Source organism: Manis pentadactyla, chromosome 5 (genome assembly GCF_030020395.1).
Source record: "Manis pentadactyla isolate mManPen7 chromosome 5, mManPen7.hap1, whole genome shotgun sequence".
NCBI classification, from domain to species: domain Eukaryota; kingdom Metazoa; phylum Chordata; class Mammalia; order Pholidota; family Manidae; genus Manis; species Manis pentadactyla.
Genome location: NC_080023.1, coordinates 151,703,532 through 151,721,679, shown reverse-complemented (window position 1 = coordinate 151,721,679; position 18,148 = coordinate 151,703,532). Strand labels below are relative to the sequence as shown.

General features: G+C 38.7%; 1 protein-coding gene across 2 annotated transcripts in view; it reads left to right on the top strand.

Moving 5' to 3' along the window:
• Nucleotides 1–5,707: 5,707 nt before the first annotated feature.
• The window catches only part of RAD21L1 (RAD21 cohesin complex component like 1), a 29,632-nt gene continuing 17,191 nt past the window's right edge, over nucleotides 5,708–18,148 (top strand). For both annotated transcript variants that reach the window (XM_036924552.2, XM_036924551.2), the window contains exons 1-4: nucleotides 5,708–5,851; nucleotides 7,000–7,129; nucleotides 8,578–8,671; nucleotides 17,321–17,427. In XM_036924552.2, coding sequence (XP_036780447.2) covers nucleotides 5,708–5,851; nucleotides 7,000–7,129; nucleotides 8,578–8,671; nucleotides 17,321–17,427 — 475 coding nt within the window. The remainder of the gene's footprint in view (nucleotides 5,852–6,999; nucleotides 7,130–8,577; nucleotides 8,672–17,320; nucleotides 17,428–18,148) is intronic.

Below are 18,148 nucleotides of genomic sequence, written 5' to 3'. Positions count from 1 at the left end.
TTGTCTAACTCCATATAGAAAAATAAATTCAAAATGGATCAAAGGCCTGAATGTAAGTCATGAAACCATAAAACTCTTAGAAGAAAATGTATGCAAAAATCTTTTGAATATAAACATGAGCAACTTTTTCCTCAACACAGCTCTTCAGGCAAGGGAAACAAAAGCAAAAATGAACAAACGGGCCTATATCAAACTACAAAGCTTCTGTACAGCAAAAGACATTACCAGCAGAACAAAAAGGCATCCTATAGTATGGGAGAATATATTCATAAATGACTTATCCAATAAGGAGCTAACATCAAAAATATATAAAGAGCTCACATGCCTCAACACTCAAAAAAGAAATAACCCGATTAAAAAATGGGCAGAGGATCTGAGCAGACACTTCTTCAACAAATAAATTCAGATGGCCAACAGGCACATGAAAAGATGCTCCAAACTGCTAGTCATCAGGCAAATGCAAATTAAAACCACAACGAGATATCACCTTATGCCAGTTAGGATGGACAACATCCAACAGACAAGAAACAACAAATGCTGGTGAGGATGTGAAGAAAGATGAACCCTCCTACATTGTTCGTGAGAGTACTACTAGTTCAACCACTGTAGAAAGCAATATGGAGGTTCTTCAAAAAACTGAAAGTAGAAATACCATTTGACCCAGGAATTCTACTCCTAGAAATTTACCTGAAGAAAACAAGATCCCTGATTCAAAAAAAATAAGCACCCCTATGTTTATTGCAGCTATTTACTATAGCCAAAATATGGAAACAACCTAAGAGTCCATCAGTAAATGAATGGATAAAGAAGATGTGATACATATACAACAATGGAATATTATTCAGCCATAAGAAGAAAACAAGTCTTACCATAAGCAACAACATGGATGGAGCTAGAGCGTATTATGCTCAGTGAAATAAGCCAGAAGGATAAAGTACCAAATTATTTCACTCGTTTATGGAGTATAACAACAAAGCAAAACTGAAGGAGCAAAACAGCAGCAGACTCACAGACTCCAGGAAGGGACTAGTGATTACCAAAGGGAAGGAGTTGGGGAGAGAGAAGGGGATTAAGGGGCATTATATTTAGCCCACATAATATAAGTAGGTCACAGGGAAGGCAGTACAGCACGGAGAAGACAAGTAATGACTAAGAATCTTACTATGCTGATGGACAGTGATTGCAATGGGGTGGGTGGGTGTGACTTAGTGGGGAAGTTGGGGTTCCTATGTCCAGGATCCTCACTGAACTTAAACCATGTACCGCTTCCACACCTTTAGATAATAAACTATTATTGTGCTATGTAGAGAGCTTGACCCAGTGCTCTGGGCAGAGGCAGAGATACTAGTGCTTGACCTACCGCCGGGAGAACAAGCCGGGCAATAAACCCACCCTTTCACCCCAAAGAACGTTTTGCTGTCAATTTCTTTGGTCACATTGAATCCATAGCGAACTTGCCCGGGGCTGAAACCCATTGGCAAGACGGACTTGAAAATATGGGTGAATGTTGAAACCACAATGTTGCTCCTGTGAAACCTTCATAAGATTGTATATCAATACCTTAATTTTAAAAATAAATAAATAATTGATCATTCTTTATGTGAGGAATCCTCCAAAAATCCCAGTAGTAGAGAGCTTGGGGAGCTTCTAGGTCAGAGAACACATCCACATATCAGGAAGGTGATGCACCCCAACTCCACAGGGACAGAAATGCCTGTGCTTGGGACCCTCCCAGACCTCACCCTATGCTGTTCATCTGTATTCTGTAATAAACTGATAAAGGTGAGGAAGTTTTTCCCTGAGTTCTCTGAGCCATTCGAGCAAATTAATTGAACCTGAGGAGGAATTGTGGAAACCTGGGTAGCTACTACTTGTATTGGCACTTGAAGAGGGGTGTGAACAGTCTTGTGGGACTGAGCCCTTAATCTGTGGGATCTTCAGATAGATAGTGTCAGAACTGTGTTAAATTGTAGGACATCCAGCTGGAGAATTTCTTGGTGTGAGGAAAGTCCCACACATTTGGTGACCTAAGTATAAGAAGTCTTCTGTGTAACTGTAAAGGAGAAATGCACAGGACGTGGAAAACTGGGTTTTTCCCTACTCAGGAGGGAAATTCTGGGTCTTTTCCCAAATAATTTGCCAAGGAAGCAAAAGCAGGACAGTTGAAAGCAAACTAAACTGTCAATTCCAAGTCTGGTTTTTGAGAAGCGTTTTTGCGCTCCTTACCAAATGCTATCCGACTGTTCTTCTCTGTGGACGGGCGCCACCTGGTGTCCACGCATAGTAATTTTTCCGGGAATAGGCCTGCTCTGGTTTGTAGGCTGGCACCATCTCTCATTTCCTATTTTGGGACATTCTATTGAGAGGGCCATGGAGGATGAGGTGTTCTGGCCCTGAGACCTGGGTTTGGATTTCAGCTCTGCCACTTATGAATGACTGACCTGGGACAAGTCACTTCTCCTCTGATTCTCCATGTAGCCTACCTCCAACATGCAAATGACACCTTTCAGAGCTTTGGAGATCTTGGGAAATTGCCAGTAAACTGGGAATAACTGGAGGCAATGGAAAGAAGCATTGTCTGCGGTCTAAAAGACTTGGATTCACTTTTTAAAATACTGTGTACCTGTGTATGCCAGGCGCTATTCTGGATATGAGAATGTAGAATGAATAAAACAGACAAATTTCATGTTTTCATGTAATTAACATTCTAGCATACAGTTTCTGAGTCACTCATTCATTCATCTACGAATGTTTTTCTGGTCCTACTATGTGCCAGGCACTTCTCTAAACTGGGCATAGACAGAAATCAATATGGCCAGAACACAGGGAGCAAGGGGAACTGGGTTAGGCAGGAACAGTACCAGGTGGGGACTGTACCTTTTGAAATCTAGGATATTCTGTTCTTAAAGAAAAAGAATACGAAGTCATAAATACAGAATTAGATTAGAAAGGGAATTTTTTTAGAATAATAGAAGAAATAAACTACAAAATTTTTAAAGCTAACAAATACAAAAAACATAGCATTTTTTATCAATTAGCCACATGAAATAACTCTATATAATTTTTTGCTGTATGTTCGTTGATTTTCTAGTCATAAGAAAATGATTTTGTTGTTTTTCTATAAAAATACAGGTAGTATATTTATGCACTAATAAATAAACTGTATGTCATATACATATAATAATATATAAAACATAGCTTGTAGATATTATTTTCTATAAAAATTAGCTAATAAGTGGAAGAAATGGGACTCCATACTAGCGATGTTCAGAGACCAGGCAGAGTGGTCAGACATTACCACCTTTCACAATTGTTCTGTGGAGCTTGGGGCCCGACCCTGTTATCCCCCTGCACAGGTGATGTGCAAGATCAGAACTCTGAGAGTACAAGCACAACGCGGGAGACCACGATAGGACTGGAGCGCCAAGTCCCCGTCCTCTGCCTGGTTGCTCCATTACCATGGCCACTGCCCCACCCCCTAGCCCCGCCCAGTCCTCTGCCGCCCCACCCCTCTCCCTGCCTCTCCTTTGGTCCACTACCCTACCCCTCACTCCTTTACCTCCCCTAGCCCCGCCCCGCCCCACCCCTTCCCATGTCGCCCCGCCCCGCCCCACCCCTTCCCATGTCGCCCCGCCCCGCCCCACCCCTTCCCATGTCGCCCCGCCCCATCCCTTCCCATGTCGCCCCGCCCATTGCTCCGCCGGGCACGCCACGCCTAGCGGCGCACGGGAGCGAAGCGCCTCGGAGCTGAGGCGCGCCCTCGGCTATTCCTCTTGTAGCCCTTTTTCAGGCGTGGCTTTCCTCGGACCGGCGCTGAAAGTAGGGCGCAGCCTGAGGGTCGGGAGGGACCCGGGGGGTCTGCAGGCGAGCAGAGTGATGGAGGCCGCGGCCACCTGCTTCCCCACACACGCCCCGCCGGGCTCCTCACCGGCGCGAGCCCCCGCCCACTCTGCCTGAGGGGGGAAAGCCGCTGCCGGCAGCCGTCGGGGCTGGAGGTGCTACGCGGTTGTCCTGCCCATCACGGCGGAGAACGGGCGCTTACAATCACCCCTTAGGCCTAGGTTTCCCTCTGTGAGCACCCGGCCTTGAACTCTGAGGAGTCGTCTGTGGGGGGAGTCCTTGGTGTTCCTGCCCTGGGCGCTCACCGCCTTCTCCTCACAGCCTGGACACTCCCCACCCCCCATCCCCGCCCAGCACCCGCCTTTTCCTCGCGCCTCATCGCCTTTTTGCTGCCCGGACGGAACTCACCCTCTTCGGCGCTCCAGTCTCCCAGAGCATCCCCGCCAGCCCGCCTTCTGCCCCTTCCCTGCGTTCTGCTCCCATTCAGCCCCGCCCTGGCCTTCCTTACCTGGGGCCCTTTCCCACCAGGTAGCTCATCCCCGCTCCTAGCGCCGTCTATTCCCGCTAGCTTTACTTTTCATGAAGTAAATTCTGTCTAGAAGTAACCTACGGGACTTCTGAGGAATTTTGTGAGGGATTTTGAGGGGGGGGGCATATGTGCTCAAGAAAATCAATGTCTGTGGAATATTAAATTACAGGGTTTTTTTCCCCTTAAAGTACATTAATAATTATACACCTGGGAGCAACTTAAAAAGATAAATTGAAATTTATTCCAAGATACCAAACACACAGACTACAAAGGAAGAACATGGAACCAAGGCAGGGACAGACCATTAACATTAAATTCTCTAGCTGTGTCATTGAGAATGTGGTTTGGTAGATTGCATAACTTTTACTTTGTGCCCAATGATTTGATTCTTGGTGTGGAAATGGGCATTGATCAAAGTTCACCTAAATTTTGAATTCTGTGGCTGACTTTTGTTTTTTGTGTTCATTGGACTCTTTTATCAGAACTTTAAGTAGAAAAGAAGGCAAAAAGAAGCTTTTATAGTGTCAGTTTAAGATTACTTGTATGTGAACAATACTTTGATTCTTTTCTAGAGGTTGAAGTATAATATCCCTTTGTTAATGATATTTCTGAGGATAGTACAGTTTGCAGAAATGTGAATAAATCCTTTTTTTAAGTGACAGTTTTCTTTTACCACTCTTATTTCAAAACATAATTTGATTCTTGTTTCCTTTCTTGCCTTCTTCTGATTTTTTTCCTGGAGTTGGTTTTCTTCATTTTCCATCTTTTGTCCTTCTGGGTTCCATTATTTTAACTTCCAAAATTAATCAGAGCATCTTGAAGAGAACAATGAAATTCAACACCTGGTTATAAATCAATGACCTAGTACTTCTCAAGTTCTTAAGTTTTAGGTAAGAGGTGACCTGTGTTTGCTTTTTTCGATTTTGTCTACCTTTTCCTATGCCATTATTTTTATTTCTATCTCCTATTTTTCCCAGTCTCTTTCCTCTTTTTGTTTGACCATATGTATTAAAAAAACTCAAATTCTTTGTAGCATAAAATGTATAAAGCAATCAGTGATCAGGATACATTTAAATTAGGTGTTTTACACAATGTAATAGAGCTCTGTCATTAGTTTATAATTTTGTATTTTAAATAAAGGTTTTTTCTTCACAAGAAAATAATTTGAATTGAATAATACATTGAATTAAAAGATACTCTTGAGTGTTATTTTATGGAATTAATGAAAAGTGTTTTTGCTTGCTGTAAAATAGTGCTGAAAGGTTTCTGTAATCAAATTTTAAATATCTTTTAATGTTCTCTCTAGTTCATTGAATACAAGTAAGGAATACAGGCAATATGTTCTACACACATGTGCTTATGAGTAAGCGAGGGCCATTGGCCAAAATCTGGCTTGCAGCTCACTGGGAGAAGAAAATCACAAAGGCCCATGTATTTGAGTGTAATCTAGAGATAACCATTGAAAAAATTCTTTCACCTAAGGTATGTTGTTGATTAAAATTATAGTATGTATTTACCATGACTTATGGAGAAGAAAGGAATTAAAATACATTATATCATGAAATACATTAACAGGGAAGTTACTTCTCAAATGGTCTCTTTTAATACCTAAACATTTATTGACTGAACATAAACATATATTAATTTCTGTTGGTAGTTAAGGTTTCATATGTTTACCATAAATAGATTGGACCCTGAAGAATAAAGGCCATGTTTTACACATATTTTGTAATCCTTTCTTATTCCCTAACAAAATACTATCTATATAGTAGGTACCAAATAAGTATTTCTTAGAAAAATAATGAGTGAATGAATGGAGAGATTAGAATGAAAGAAGGAGGGCTGTGTATAAGTTGAAATGTATATGAAAACATTTCATGTAGTACTGTGTTCAATATAAAACACTATAAGAAGCTATTAGAATTTGCATTAAAATATTTTATTATTTGTATAGGTTAAATATTTTTCTGCTTGAGAGAAAAATTATTATTGAAAACCTACCATGTAAGAGACACTAGGCTAGACTTTATGTTCATTAGCTTACTTATGTTCACGACAGCCCCATAAGATGGGCTCCTTTTAGCATCAGTGAAGTGCAGTAATTAAAAAATGAACTTTTGAGTTGGTCAAATTTAATACCATCATTTAATAGTTATGTTACTTTGGGCAAGCTACCTAACATATTTGAGTCTCATATTTTTCTCCTGTAAGTCAAGGTTGTCAAAATTAAATAAATTAACATATGCAAAGCTCTTAGGATAATGCCTGGCACAAAGTAAGTATATAATAAATTGTAGCCATTATTCATAAATTGAAACTCAGGAAGTTTTAATGACTCAGACTCAGCAGCTGAGCCAAGGCTTGAACCCATGTCAGCCTGACCGTGGCGTTTATATTCTTCCCATAAAGCCAATAATAACATACCTCACCTAAGTGCCAGATTAGATTATCTACATTGAATAAGAAAAAAAGTTAATCATTTACAAGGTGAGGTAAAAGTTAATCTGATTCATCTTAAGATAGAAAATGTCTGCTTTTTAAAGAGAAGTTTGTATGATTTTGTAATTTTCAAAGAACAGGATTTATTAGTCTAATTTTTAATATTCTAACACTTTGAAAATTATTGAAAGGTGAAAATTGCACTTCGAACTTCAGGACACCTTCTTTTGGGAGTTGTTCGAATCTATAATAGGAAAGCAAAGTATCTTTTGGCAGATTGCAGTGAAGCATTGCTTAAAATGAAGATGACATTTCGCCCAGGTATACGTGCAGTATTGATTTGTCTCATTCATCTTGGTTCCCTTTTGCATTTTTATTGTGGGTGGGCTCTTTTAACTGGTGGCACTCTATATAATTCCAGGGTGAGTTTAGTGAATGTAAACTTCCTCTTGATTGAATCTAAGTTTCCATGGTTAAGGACAAATTATATTCCTTCCCTTGCTCTTTTCCTGTGTTTGGAGGAAAACTTGTAATGTTCCTGCCTATTTACATAGGATATATACTTAGAGCTACCACACTTGTTTAAGAAACTCTGCTATTCAGTTTTAGTGGGTCACTTAGTTTGTCATATCTGTTTTTGCCTTTAAGAGATAAATTAGAAACAGTGTGACTGACAAAACCTAGATATCGATAATTGTTCTTATTGTCAGAATTCTCAAGACTCTAGGTAGCATGCTATTTATTAAATATAGAAAATCTCCAGGCATTCCAAAGTGCTACAGATTTATGTGATTTACATGTATCATAATGCCTTCATATTTTAATTTAACATTCATCATTTTCCATCTTGTATTATGGTTATTTAGGCATCTTGCCTCTCACACTAGACTCCAAGCTCATTGAAGGCAACATCTTTGTCATATACATTTTCTGAATCTTCTATAGTACTTGTCTCACTGCTGTGAACATACTATTCCCCCAATTAATATTTGATAAACCAGGATTACAGGTTTGCTTTCTTTATTTAAGGTATTTGGAGAATCTCTAGGTAGATTTATTCTCATATCAAATATGGTTTTTTCACTATTTCATTTATATATTCCACAGATTTTTATTGATCCCATACTTTGTGCTAAACACTATGTTAGGCTTTGAGATACAAGGACAAACAAGACAGATAAGCTCCCTTTTGGTCTGTTGAGGAAATCAAACAAAAAGGTTTTTTTTATGTTATTACAATAAGTATAGATTGTGATTGCGCTATGCAGGAATATAAGCAGAGTATTACAACAGAAAAATAACATAAAAATTTACTTGAGTTAGGCTAGTCAGGAAAAGCCTTTATGGGGAGTATAGTTAAAGCTCAAACTTGGAGAATGAGAAGTACCCAGCCATGTTAAAAAGTCCCTGAGGGAATAGCATTCTGGGCAAGGGGAACTGTAGAGCAAAGGTCTTGAGGTGGAAAAGTGCTTGACTTGGTCAGAGAACAAAAAAGGTCAGTATGGTTGGAGTATATTGACTGAGGGAAAGAGTGTCATTAGATGATACTGATAGGTTTGTAGGGCTGCAGAAGCCTTGATTAGAAGTTTAGATTTTATTTAAATGCACTGGGGAAGTCACTGAATCATTTTAAGCATGGGAGTGAGCTGGTCTGATAGCACTGAAAAAAATATCACTCTGGCTGCTTTGTGGAGAAGGAACTGAAGAGTTTGGAGTTTCTTATTTTATATACCATTACTTATTGAGTGTGGCTTTTGATTCTTTCTCAGGACTGGTTGACCTCCCCAAAGAGAATTTTGAAGCAGCTTACAACACTATCACATTGCCAGAAGAATTCCATGATTTTGACACCCAGAATGTGAAGTAAATTATTTGTTTTCCTTCAGTCTGATTCTCTTGGTATTTTGTTTTCATTTTCAGATTTTATGAATGCAAATAGAATATGGTTAACAACTGAAGTACACATGCAGTTGACAAAGACTTAAATTTACTGTGGAATTTTTATACACAGCACCGGATAAGTATCATTATATTTGCTGAATGTAGTTTGCAATATTGGCAATATGTCATCCAGTCATTCAGTAAATATTTATTGGGTGCTTTCCATATGCCAAGTACTGTTCTAGGGACTAAGAAGATAGCAATGAATAATAGCTCCTGGGAGCATGATCTTACATTTTAGTTGGGATAGACAAGCAAGAAACAAACAAGTAAGTATATAATATGCCAGAAAATAGTCAGCATTAAGATGAGAAATAGAAAATAAATAATAAGATTGTCAGGAAAGGCTTTTCTAATAAGGTCACACACAATCTTAAAGAAAGTGAAGAAACAAACCATTCAATAATGTGGGGAAGAATGTTCCAGATAGAACAAGTGGAAAGGCCCAAAGTCAGAAAACATTGGACATATTCAAAGAACAGCAAGGAAGCAGGTGAGACTGGAGAGGAGTAAATAAGGGTTCAAGTAGGCAATGAGGTCAGAGAGATAGTTGGAGGTGCAGATGATGTATGATGGTGTAGGCTACAATGAAGATTTTTATATTACTTAGAGAGTTTTGAATAGGAGAGTGACTGGATCTGACTTGATTTCAACATGCTCCCCTTGGATACTTAATGTAAGTGGGAAAAGAAAGGGGCAGAGAGCCTGTGAGATTACTGCAGTAAGAAGTCCAGGTGAGAGAATGACCATCTGTGATCAGTTTTTCATCTTCATTTTTTCATGGTGGTAGCAGTCAAGATACGGATATAGTTTGAAGGCAGAGCCAACAGGATTTGCTAATAGATTGGATATAATTTAGGAGAAAGGAAGAAGTGAAGGATGACTGTGTGATTTTAAACCTGAGAATAGATTTACCACTTAATGAGATTAGGATAACCAGCGATTGACAGGTTTAAGAGAGGCAGGGTAAAAGCAGTAAATCAGACTTTGGACATTAAGTTTTGTGTGTTTTTTAAATTTTATTTTAGTTTATAATTTTGTTATAATTAATCTACAATTACATGAAGAACATTATATTTACTAGGGTCCCTCCTTCACCAAGTCACCCCACAAACCCCATTACAGTCATTGTCCATCAGCGTAGTAAGATGTTGTAGAATCACTACTTGTCTTCTCTGTGTTGCACAGCCCTCCCCATGCCCCTGCCCATTATACATGCTAATCGTAATACCCCCTTCCTTTTTCCCCACCCTTATCCCTCCCTTCCCTCCCATTCTCCCCAGTCCCTTTCCCTTTGGTAACTGTTAGTCCATTCTTGGGTTCTGTGATTCTGCTGCTGTTTTGTTCCTTCAGTTTTTCTTTGTTCTTGTACTCCACATATGAGTGAAATCATTTCATATTTGTCTTTCTCTGCCTGGCTTATTTCACTGAGCATAATACCCTCTAGCTCCATCCATGTTGTTGCAAATGGTAAGATTTGTTTTCTTCTTATGGCTGAATAATATTCCATTGTGTATATGTACCACATCTTCTTTATCCATTCATCTACTGATGGATACTTAGGTTGCTGCCATTTCTTGGCTATTGTAAATAGTGCTGCAATAAACATAGGGGTGCATCTATCTTTTCAAACTGGGCTGCATTCTTAGAGTAAATTCCTAAAAGTGGAATTCCTGGGTCAAATGGTATTTCTATTTTGAGCTTTTTGGGGAACCTCCATACTGCTTTCCATAGTGGTTGAACTAATTCACATTCCCACCAGCAGTGTAGGAGGGTTCCCTTTTCGCCACAACCTTGCCAACATTTGTTTTTGTTTGTCTTTTGGATGGTAGCCATCTTTACTGGTGTGAGGTGATATCTCATTGTGGTTTTAATTTGCATTTCTCTGATAACTAGTGATGTGGAGCATCTTTTCATGTGTCTGTTAGCCATCTGAATTTCTTCTTTGGAGAACTGTCTGTTCAGCTCCTCTGCCCATTTTTTTTTCTCTTTTAGTTTTGCATCAATTCTTTATTTTTATTTTTTTTATTTTGGTATCATTAATCTATAATTGCATGAAGAACATTATGTTTACTAGGCTCCCCCATCACCAAGTCCCCCCCACATACCCCTTCACAGTCACTCTCCATCAGCGTAGTAAGATGCTATAAAATCACCACTTGTCTTCTCTGTGTTGTAGAGCCTGCCCCGTTCCCCCTCCACATTATACATGCTAATTGTAATGCCCCCTTTCTTTTTCCCACCCTTATCCTACCCTTCCCACCCATCCTCCCCAGTCCCTTTCCCTTTGGTAACTGTTAGTCCATTATTGGGTTCTGTGATTCTGCTGCTGTTTTGTTTCTTCACTTTTTCTTTGTTCTTATACTCCACATATGAGTGAAATCATTTCATATTTGTCTTTCTCTGCCTGGCTTATTTCACTGAGCATAATACCCTCTAGCTCCATCCATGTTGTTGCAAATGGTAGGATTTGTTTTCTTCTTATGGCTGAGTAATATTCGATTGTGTATATGTACCACATCTTCTTTATCCATTCATCTACTGATGGACATTTAGGTTGCTTCCATTTCTTCCTATTGTAAATAGTGCTGCGATAAACATAGGGGTGCATCTGTCTTTTTCAAACTGGGCTGATGCATTCTTAGGGTAAATTCCTAGAAGTGGAATTCCTGGGTCAAATGATATTTCTATTTTAAGCATTTTGAGGAACCTCCATACTGCTATCCACAATGGTTGAACTAATTTATATTCCCACCAACAGTGTAGGAGGGTTCCCCTTTCTCCACAGCCTCGCCAACTTTTGTTGTTCTTTGTTTTTTGGATGATGGTGATCCTTACTGGTGTGAGGTAATATCTCATTGTGGTTTTAATTTGCATTTCTCTGATGACAAGCGATGTGGAGCATCTTTTAATATGTCTGTTGGCCATCTGAATTTCTTCTTTAGAGAACTGTCTGTTCAGCTCCTTTGCCCGTTTTTTAATTGGATTATTTGTTTTTTGTTTATTGAGGTGTGTGAGCTCTTTATATATTTCAGATGTCAAGCCTTTATCAGATCTGTCATTTATGAATCTATTCTCCCATACTGTAGGATACCTTTTTGTTCTATTGATGGTGTCCTTTGCTGTACAGAAGCTTTTCAGCTTGATGTAGTCCCACTTGTTCATTTTTGCTTTTGTTTCCCTTTCCCGGGGAGATATGTTCATGAAGAAGTCGCTCATGTTTATGTCCAAGAGATTTTTGCCTATGTTTTCTTCTAAGAGTTTTATGGTTTCATGACTTACATTCAGGTCTTTGATCCATTTCGAATTTACTTTTGTGTATGGGGTTAGACAGTGATCCAGTTTCATTCTCTTACATGTAGCTGTCCAGTTTTGCCAGTACCATCTGTTGAAGAGACTGTCATTTCCCCATTGTATGTCCATGGCTCCTTTATCGTGTATTAATTGACCATATATGTTTGGGTTAATGTCTGGACTCTCTATTCTGTTCCACTAGTCTGTGGGTCTGTTCTTGTGCCAGTACCAAAGTGTCTTGATTACTGTGGCTTTGTAGTAGAGCTTGAAGTTGGGAAGCAAGATCCCCCTAACTTTATTCTTCCTTCTCAGGATTGCTTTGGCTATTCAGGGTCTTTGGTGTTTCCATATGAATTTTTGAACTATTTGTTCTAGTTTATTGAAGAATGTTGCTGGTAATTTGATAGGAATTGCATCAAATCTGTATATTGCTTTGGGCAGGATGGCCATTTTGACTATATTAATTCTTCATAGCCAAGAACATGGAATGAGTTTCCATTTGTTAGTGTCCTCTTTAATTTCTCTTGAGAGTGTCTTATAGTTTTCAGGGTATAGGTCTTTCACTTCCTTGGTTAGGTTTATTCCTAGGCATTTTATTCTTTTTGATGCAATTGTGAATGGAATTGTTTTCCTGATTTCTCTTCCTATTGGTTCATTGTTAGTGTATAGGAAAGTCACAGATTTCTGTGTGTTAATTTTGTATCCTGCAACTTTGCTGTATTCTGATATCAGTTCTAGTAGTTTTGGAGTGGCGTCTTTAGGGTTTTTTATGTACAATATCATGTCATCTGCAAACAGTGACAGTTTAACTTCTTCTTTACCAATCTGGATTCCTTGTATTTCTTTGTCTTGTCTGATTGCCGTGGCTAGGACCTCCAGTATTATGTTAAATAACAGTGGGGAGAGTGGGCATCCCTGTCTTATTCCCTATCTCAGAGGAAAAGCTTTCAGCTTCTCACTGCTCAGTATGATGTTAGCTGTGGGTTTATCATATATGGCCTTCATTATGTTGAGGTACTTGCCCTCTATACCCATTTTGCTGAGAATTTTTATCGTGAATGGATGTTGAATTTTGTCGAATGTTTTTTCAGCATCTATGGAGATGATTATGTGGTTTTTGTCCTCCTTTTTATGTGGTGAATGATGTTGATGGATTTTCAGATGTTGTACCATCCTTGCATCCCTGGGATGAATCCCACTTGGTCATGGTGTATGATCCTTTTGATATATTTTTTAATTTGATTTGCTAATATTTTGTTGAGTATTTTTGCATCTACATTCATCAGGGATATTTGTCTGTAATTTTCTTTTTTGGTGGGGTCTTTGCCTGGTTTTGGTATTAGGGTGATGTTGGCTTCATAGAATGAATTTGGCAGTATCCCCTCCTCCTCTATTTTTTGGAAAACTTTAAGGAGAATGGGTATTATGTTTTTTCTGTATGTCTGATAAAATTCTGAGGTAAATCCATCTGGCTCAGGGGTTTTGTTCGTGGGTAGTTTTTTGACTACTGCTTCAACTTCTTTGCTTGTAATTGGTTTGTTTATTTTTTGTGCTTCTGCCTTGGTTAGTTTTGGAAGGTTGTATTTTTCTAGGAAGTTGTCCATTTCTTCTCAGTTTTCCAGCTTGTTAGCATATAGGTTTTCATAGTATTCTCTAATAATTCTTTGTATTTCTGTGGGGTCCGTCGTGATTTTTCCTTTCTCATTTCTGATTCTGTTGATGTGTGTTGATTCTCTCTTTCTCTTAATAAGTTTGGCTAGGGGCTTATCTATTTTGTTTATTTTCTCAAAGAACCAGCTCTTGGTTTCATTGATTTTTTTCTATTGTTTTATTCTTCTCAATTTTATTTATTTCTTCTCTGATCTTTATTATGTCCCTCCTTCTGCTGACTTTGGGCCTCATTTGTTCTTCTTTTTCCAATTTTGATAATTGTGACATTAGACTGTTCATTTGGGATTATTCTTCCTTCTTTAAGTATGCCTGGATTGCTATATACTTTCCTCTTAAGACTGCTTTCTCTGCATCCCACAGAAGTTGGGGCTTTGTGTTGTTGTTATTTGTTCCCATATATTGCTTGATCTCTATTTTAATTTGGTCACTGAACCATTGATTATTTAGGAGCATGTTGTTAAGCCTCCATGTGTTTGTGAGCCTTTTTGCTTTCTTTGTACAATTTATTTCTAGTTTTATACCTTTGTGGTCAGAAAAGTTGGTTGGTAGGATTTCAATCTTTTGGAATTTACTGAGGCTCTTTTTGTGACCTAGTATGTGATCTATTCTGGAGAATGTTCCATGTGCACTTGACAAGAATATGTATCCTGTTGCTTATTGATGTAGTTTTATAGATTTCTATAAGGTCCATCTGTTCTAGTGTGTTGTTCAGTGCCTCTGTGTCCTTACTTATTTTCTGTCTGGTGGATCTATCCTTTGGAGTGAGTGGCGTGTTGAAGTTTCCTAAGATGAATGCATTGCATTCTATTTCCTCCTTTAATTCTGTTAGTATTTGTTTCACGTATGCTGGTGCCTCTGTGTTGGGTGCATATATATTTATAATGGTTATATCCTCTTGTTGGACTGAGCCCTTTATCATTATGTAGTGTCCTTCTTTATCTCTTGTTACTTTCTTTGTTTTGAAGTCTATTTTGTCTGATACTAGTACTCCAGCACCTTCTTTTTTCTCCCTGTTGTTTGCATGAAATATCTTTTTCCATCCCTTGACTTTTAGTCTGCGCATGTCTTTGGGTTTGAGGTGAGTCTCTTGTAAGCAGCATATAGATGGGTCTTGCTTTTTTATCCATTCTATTACTCTGTGTCCTTTGATTGGTGCATTGAGTCCATTTACATTTAGGGTGGTTATTGAAAGGTATGTATATTGCCATTGCAGGCTTTAGATTCGTGGTTACCAAAGGTTCAAGGTTATCTTCTTTAGTATCTTACTGTCTAACTTAACTTGCTTATTGAGCTGTTATAAACACTGTCTGGTGATTCTTTATTTCTCTCCCTTCTTATTCCTCCTCCTCCATTCTTTATATGTTGGTTGTTGTATTCTGTGCTCTTTTGTGTTTTCTGTGATTACTTTTGTGGGTAGTTGATTTTATTTTTGCCTTCAGTTAGTATTTGGTTGGTCTGCTTTCTTTGCTGTGATTTTATTTTCTCTGGTGACATCTATTTAGCCTTAGGAGTGCTCCCATCTAGAGCAGTCCCTCTAAAATACCCTGTAGAGGTGGTTTGTGGGAGGCAAATTCCCTCAACTTTTGTTTGTCTGGGAATTGTTTAATCCCTCCTTCATATTTAAATGATAATCATGCTGGATACAGTTTTCTTGGTTCAAGGCCCTTCTGTTTCATTGCATTGAATATAACATGTCATTCTTTTCTGGCCTGTAAGGTTTCTGTTGAGAAGTCTGATGATAGCCTGATGGGTTTTCCTTTGTAGGTGACCTTTTCCCTCTCTCTAGCTGCCTTTATAACTCTGTCCTTGTCCTTGATCTTTGCCATTTTAATTATTATATGTCTTGGTGTTGTCCTCCTTGGGTCCCTTCTGTTGGGAGTTCTGTGTACCTCTGTGGTCTGATCAATTATTTCCTTCCAAAGTTTGGGGAATTTTTCAGCAATTATTTCTTCAAATACACTTTCTATCCCTTTTTCTCTCTTCTTCTTCTTCTGGTACCTCTATAATGCGGATATTGTTCCTTTTGGATTGGTCACACATTTCTCTTAATATTGTTTCATTCCTGGAGATCCTTTTATCTCTCTCTATGTCGGCTTCTCTGTGTTCCTGTTCTCTGATTTATATTCCATTAACGGCCTCTTGCACCTCATCCAGTCTGCTCTTAAGTCCTTCCAGAGATTGTTTCATTTCTGTAATCTCCTTTCAGACTTCATCCCTCAGCTCTTGCATATTTGTCTGAAGATCCATCAGCATGGTTATGACCTTTATTTTGAATTCTTTTTCAGGGAGATTGGTTAGGTCTATCTCCTTCTCAGGGATTGACTCTGTGATTTTTGTCTGGATCAACTTCTTCTGCCTTTTCATGGTGATAGAGGTAGTTTTGGGGAGCTGGCATGTGTGTTGGATGGGAGAAGTCTCTTCTTGCTGGTTTGTGGTCTTCCTCTCCTGGGAGAACAGTGATCCCTAGTGGCTTGTGTTTGGCAGCTGCATGCAGATGGAGTGTCTGGAGTTCCCCAGGATTCCCAGTTACTGGGCTAATTGCGCCAGGCCACTTTTGTCCAGCTGTGAGGCCCCTGTCCCTTTAAGATTTTCAAAGGGCACTCGTCCTGTTTCCCTAGTATCCAGCATACCAAGCACTGTGTGTCTGCGTTCTCAGTGTGGATGGCTAGGGCTGGGTATTTAGCAGTCCTGGGCTCCCTCTCCCTCTCTGCTCTGACTCCTGTCCTCCCACTGGGGAGCTGGGGTGAGGGGCACTCGGGTCCCATGGGCCGCGGCTTGTATCTTACCCCCTTTGCAAGGTGCTGGGTTCTCAGAGGTGTAGATATAGTCTGGCTGTTGTCCTGTGTCTTCTGGTCTCTCTTTTAGGAATAATTGTATTTGTTGTAGTTTCAAATATATATATAGTTTTGGGAGGAGATTTTCCACTGCTCTACTCATGCCACCATCTAGGCTCCTGTCCCTGGACATTAAGTTTTGAGATACTTGTTACACATTCAAGGGGAGTAAGAAGATAGTTGAATATCTGGGTCTGAAATTCAGGAAAGAGGTGTGGATAGGATATATAATTGAGGAGTTGTGAGTATATACATGGAACTTTAATCATGAGTCAAGACATCCCCAAGGGAGTGAGTGTAGATTTAAGAGAGAGAGAGAGAGAGAGAGAGATCTAAGGAGAGTGTTGAGTCATTTCTAATAGTTAATAGTTAATTTCTAATAGTTAATAGTCTGGGAGAAGAGAAAGAACTAACAAAGTAGATGGAAAAGGAGCAGCCATGAGATAGAGAGAAAATCAAGAGTAGAATCCAGAGGCCAAGAGAAGAATATATTCCATAAGAAGGAGAGTGAACATCTATTTCAAATGCTGTTCAAATAAGGACTGAGAATTGACCATTGGGTTTGGTAACCTGGAGATCATTTGTATATATGCATGTATTATAAGCCAGCATTTATAAGTAAGTAATACTATTAAGAAAATAAAAGTCCTTTATTTTTATAATAAAACTTGTTTTTTTGTTTTAGGGTTTGTTTTTTGGTTTTTTTTTTAGTGTACTTCAGAATCACTGTGTTCTGTTCACATGTTTTCCTCCATCTTGTATTTCTCCATAGTGTTATTGATGTTTCAGAACACTTTACTAGGAACCAAAGCAGACCAGAAGAAATCACACTTAGAGAAGATTATACCAATGATCTACTTTTCCAAGCCAGGAGCTTTGGTGAGAATATTTGAGAAATTAAAATTACAAGTCATAGTCAATTATATTTGCATTTTTACACTGAAACAATGCCAATAGATATAGCTATTTCTAGGCCAGTAGAGATATCTTTAGGGTGAATCACTTAATTTATAAATATAACCCCCAATAAGTTTGTCCTTGCCTTTTTCTTGTATAGGTGTCAATGCAAATATTCAGTCTATACTTCCCTTCTCAGTGTACAACCATTTATTGAATACCTACTAATATGTCAGGTGCTGTCATAGGCACAGGCAGTACAAAGTTTAAAGAAGCATTTCCTGCCCTTGAGGAACTTCAGGCTGGGAGAGAGACATGCAAATATTCAGTTGCTGTAGTTAACATATATGCAAGGTTTTACATGTGTGCTGCATACAGTGCCTTCAAAATATTTCATCCAATATATAATGATATAAATTATAAAATAAGATTTTAAAATGGCTTGGGAATGAGTAGGAAATGCCCCACACTCACTACACATTGATTGTGAAACAAACTGTTTAATATATTTTAGAACTGAACCTATATGGTGTAATTTAATGATACAGTATTTGTTCTTTTTTGTGGCATTTACCACTCTCTGTCTTATACAATGATATTTTATACTGCTGTATTGATCTGAAAACTCCATAAAGGCCAAATTTGCATCATACTCATCTTTGGCTTTCTTACAGTGCCTAAAGCAGTGAGTATAGGAAGAAGA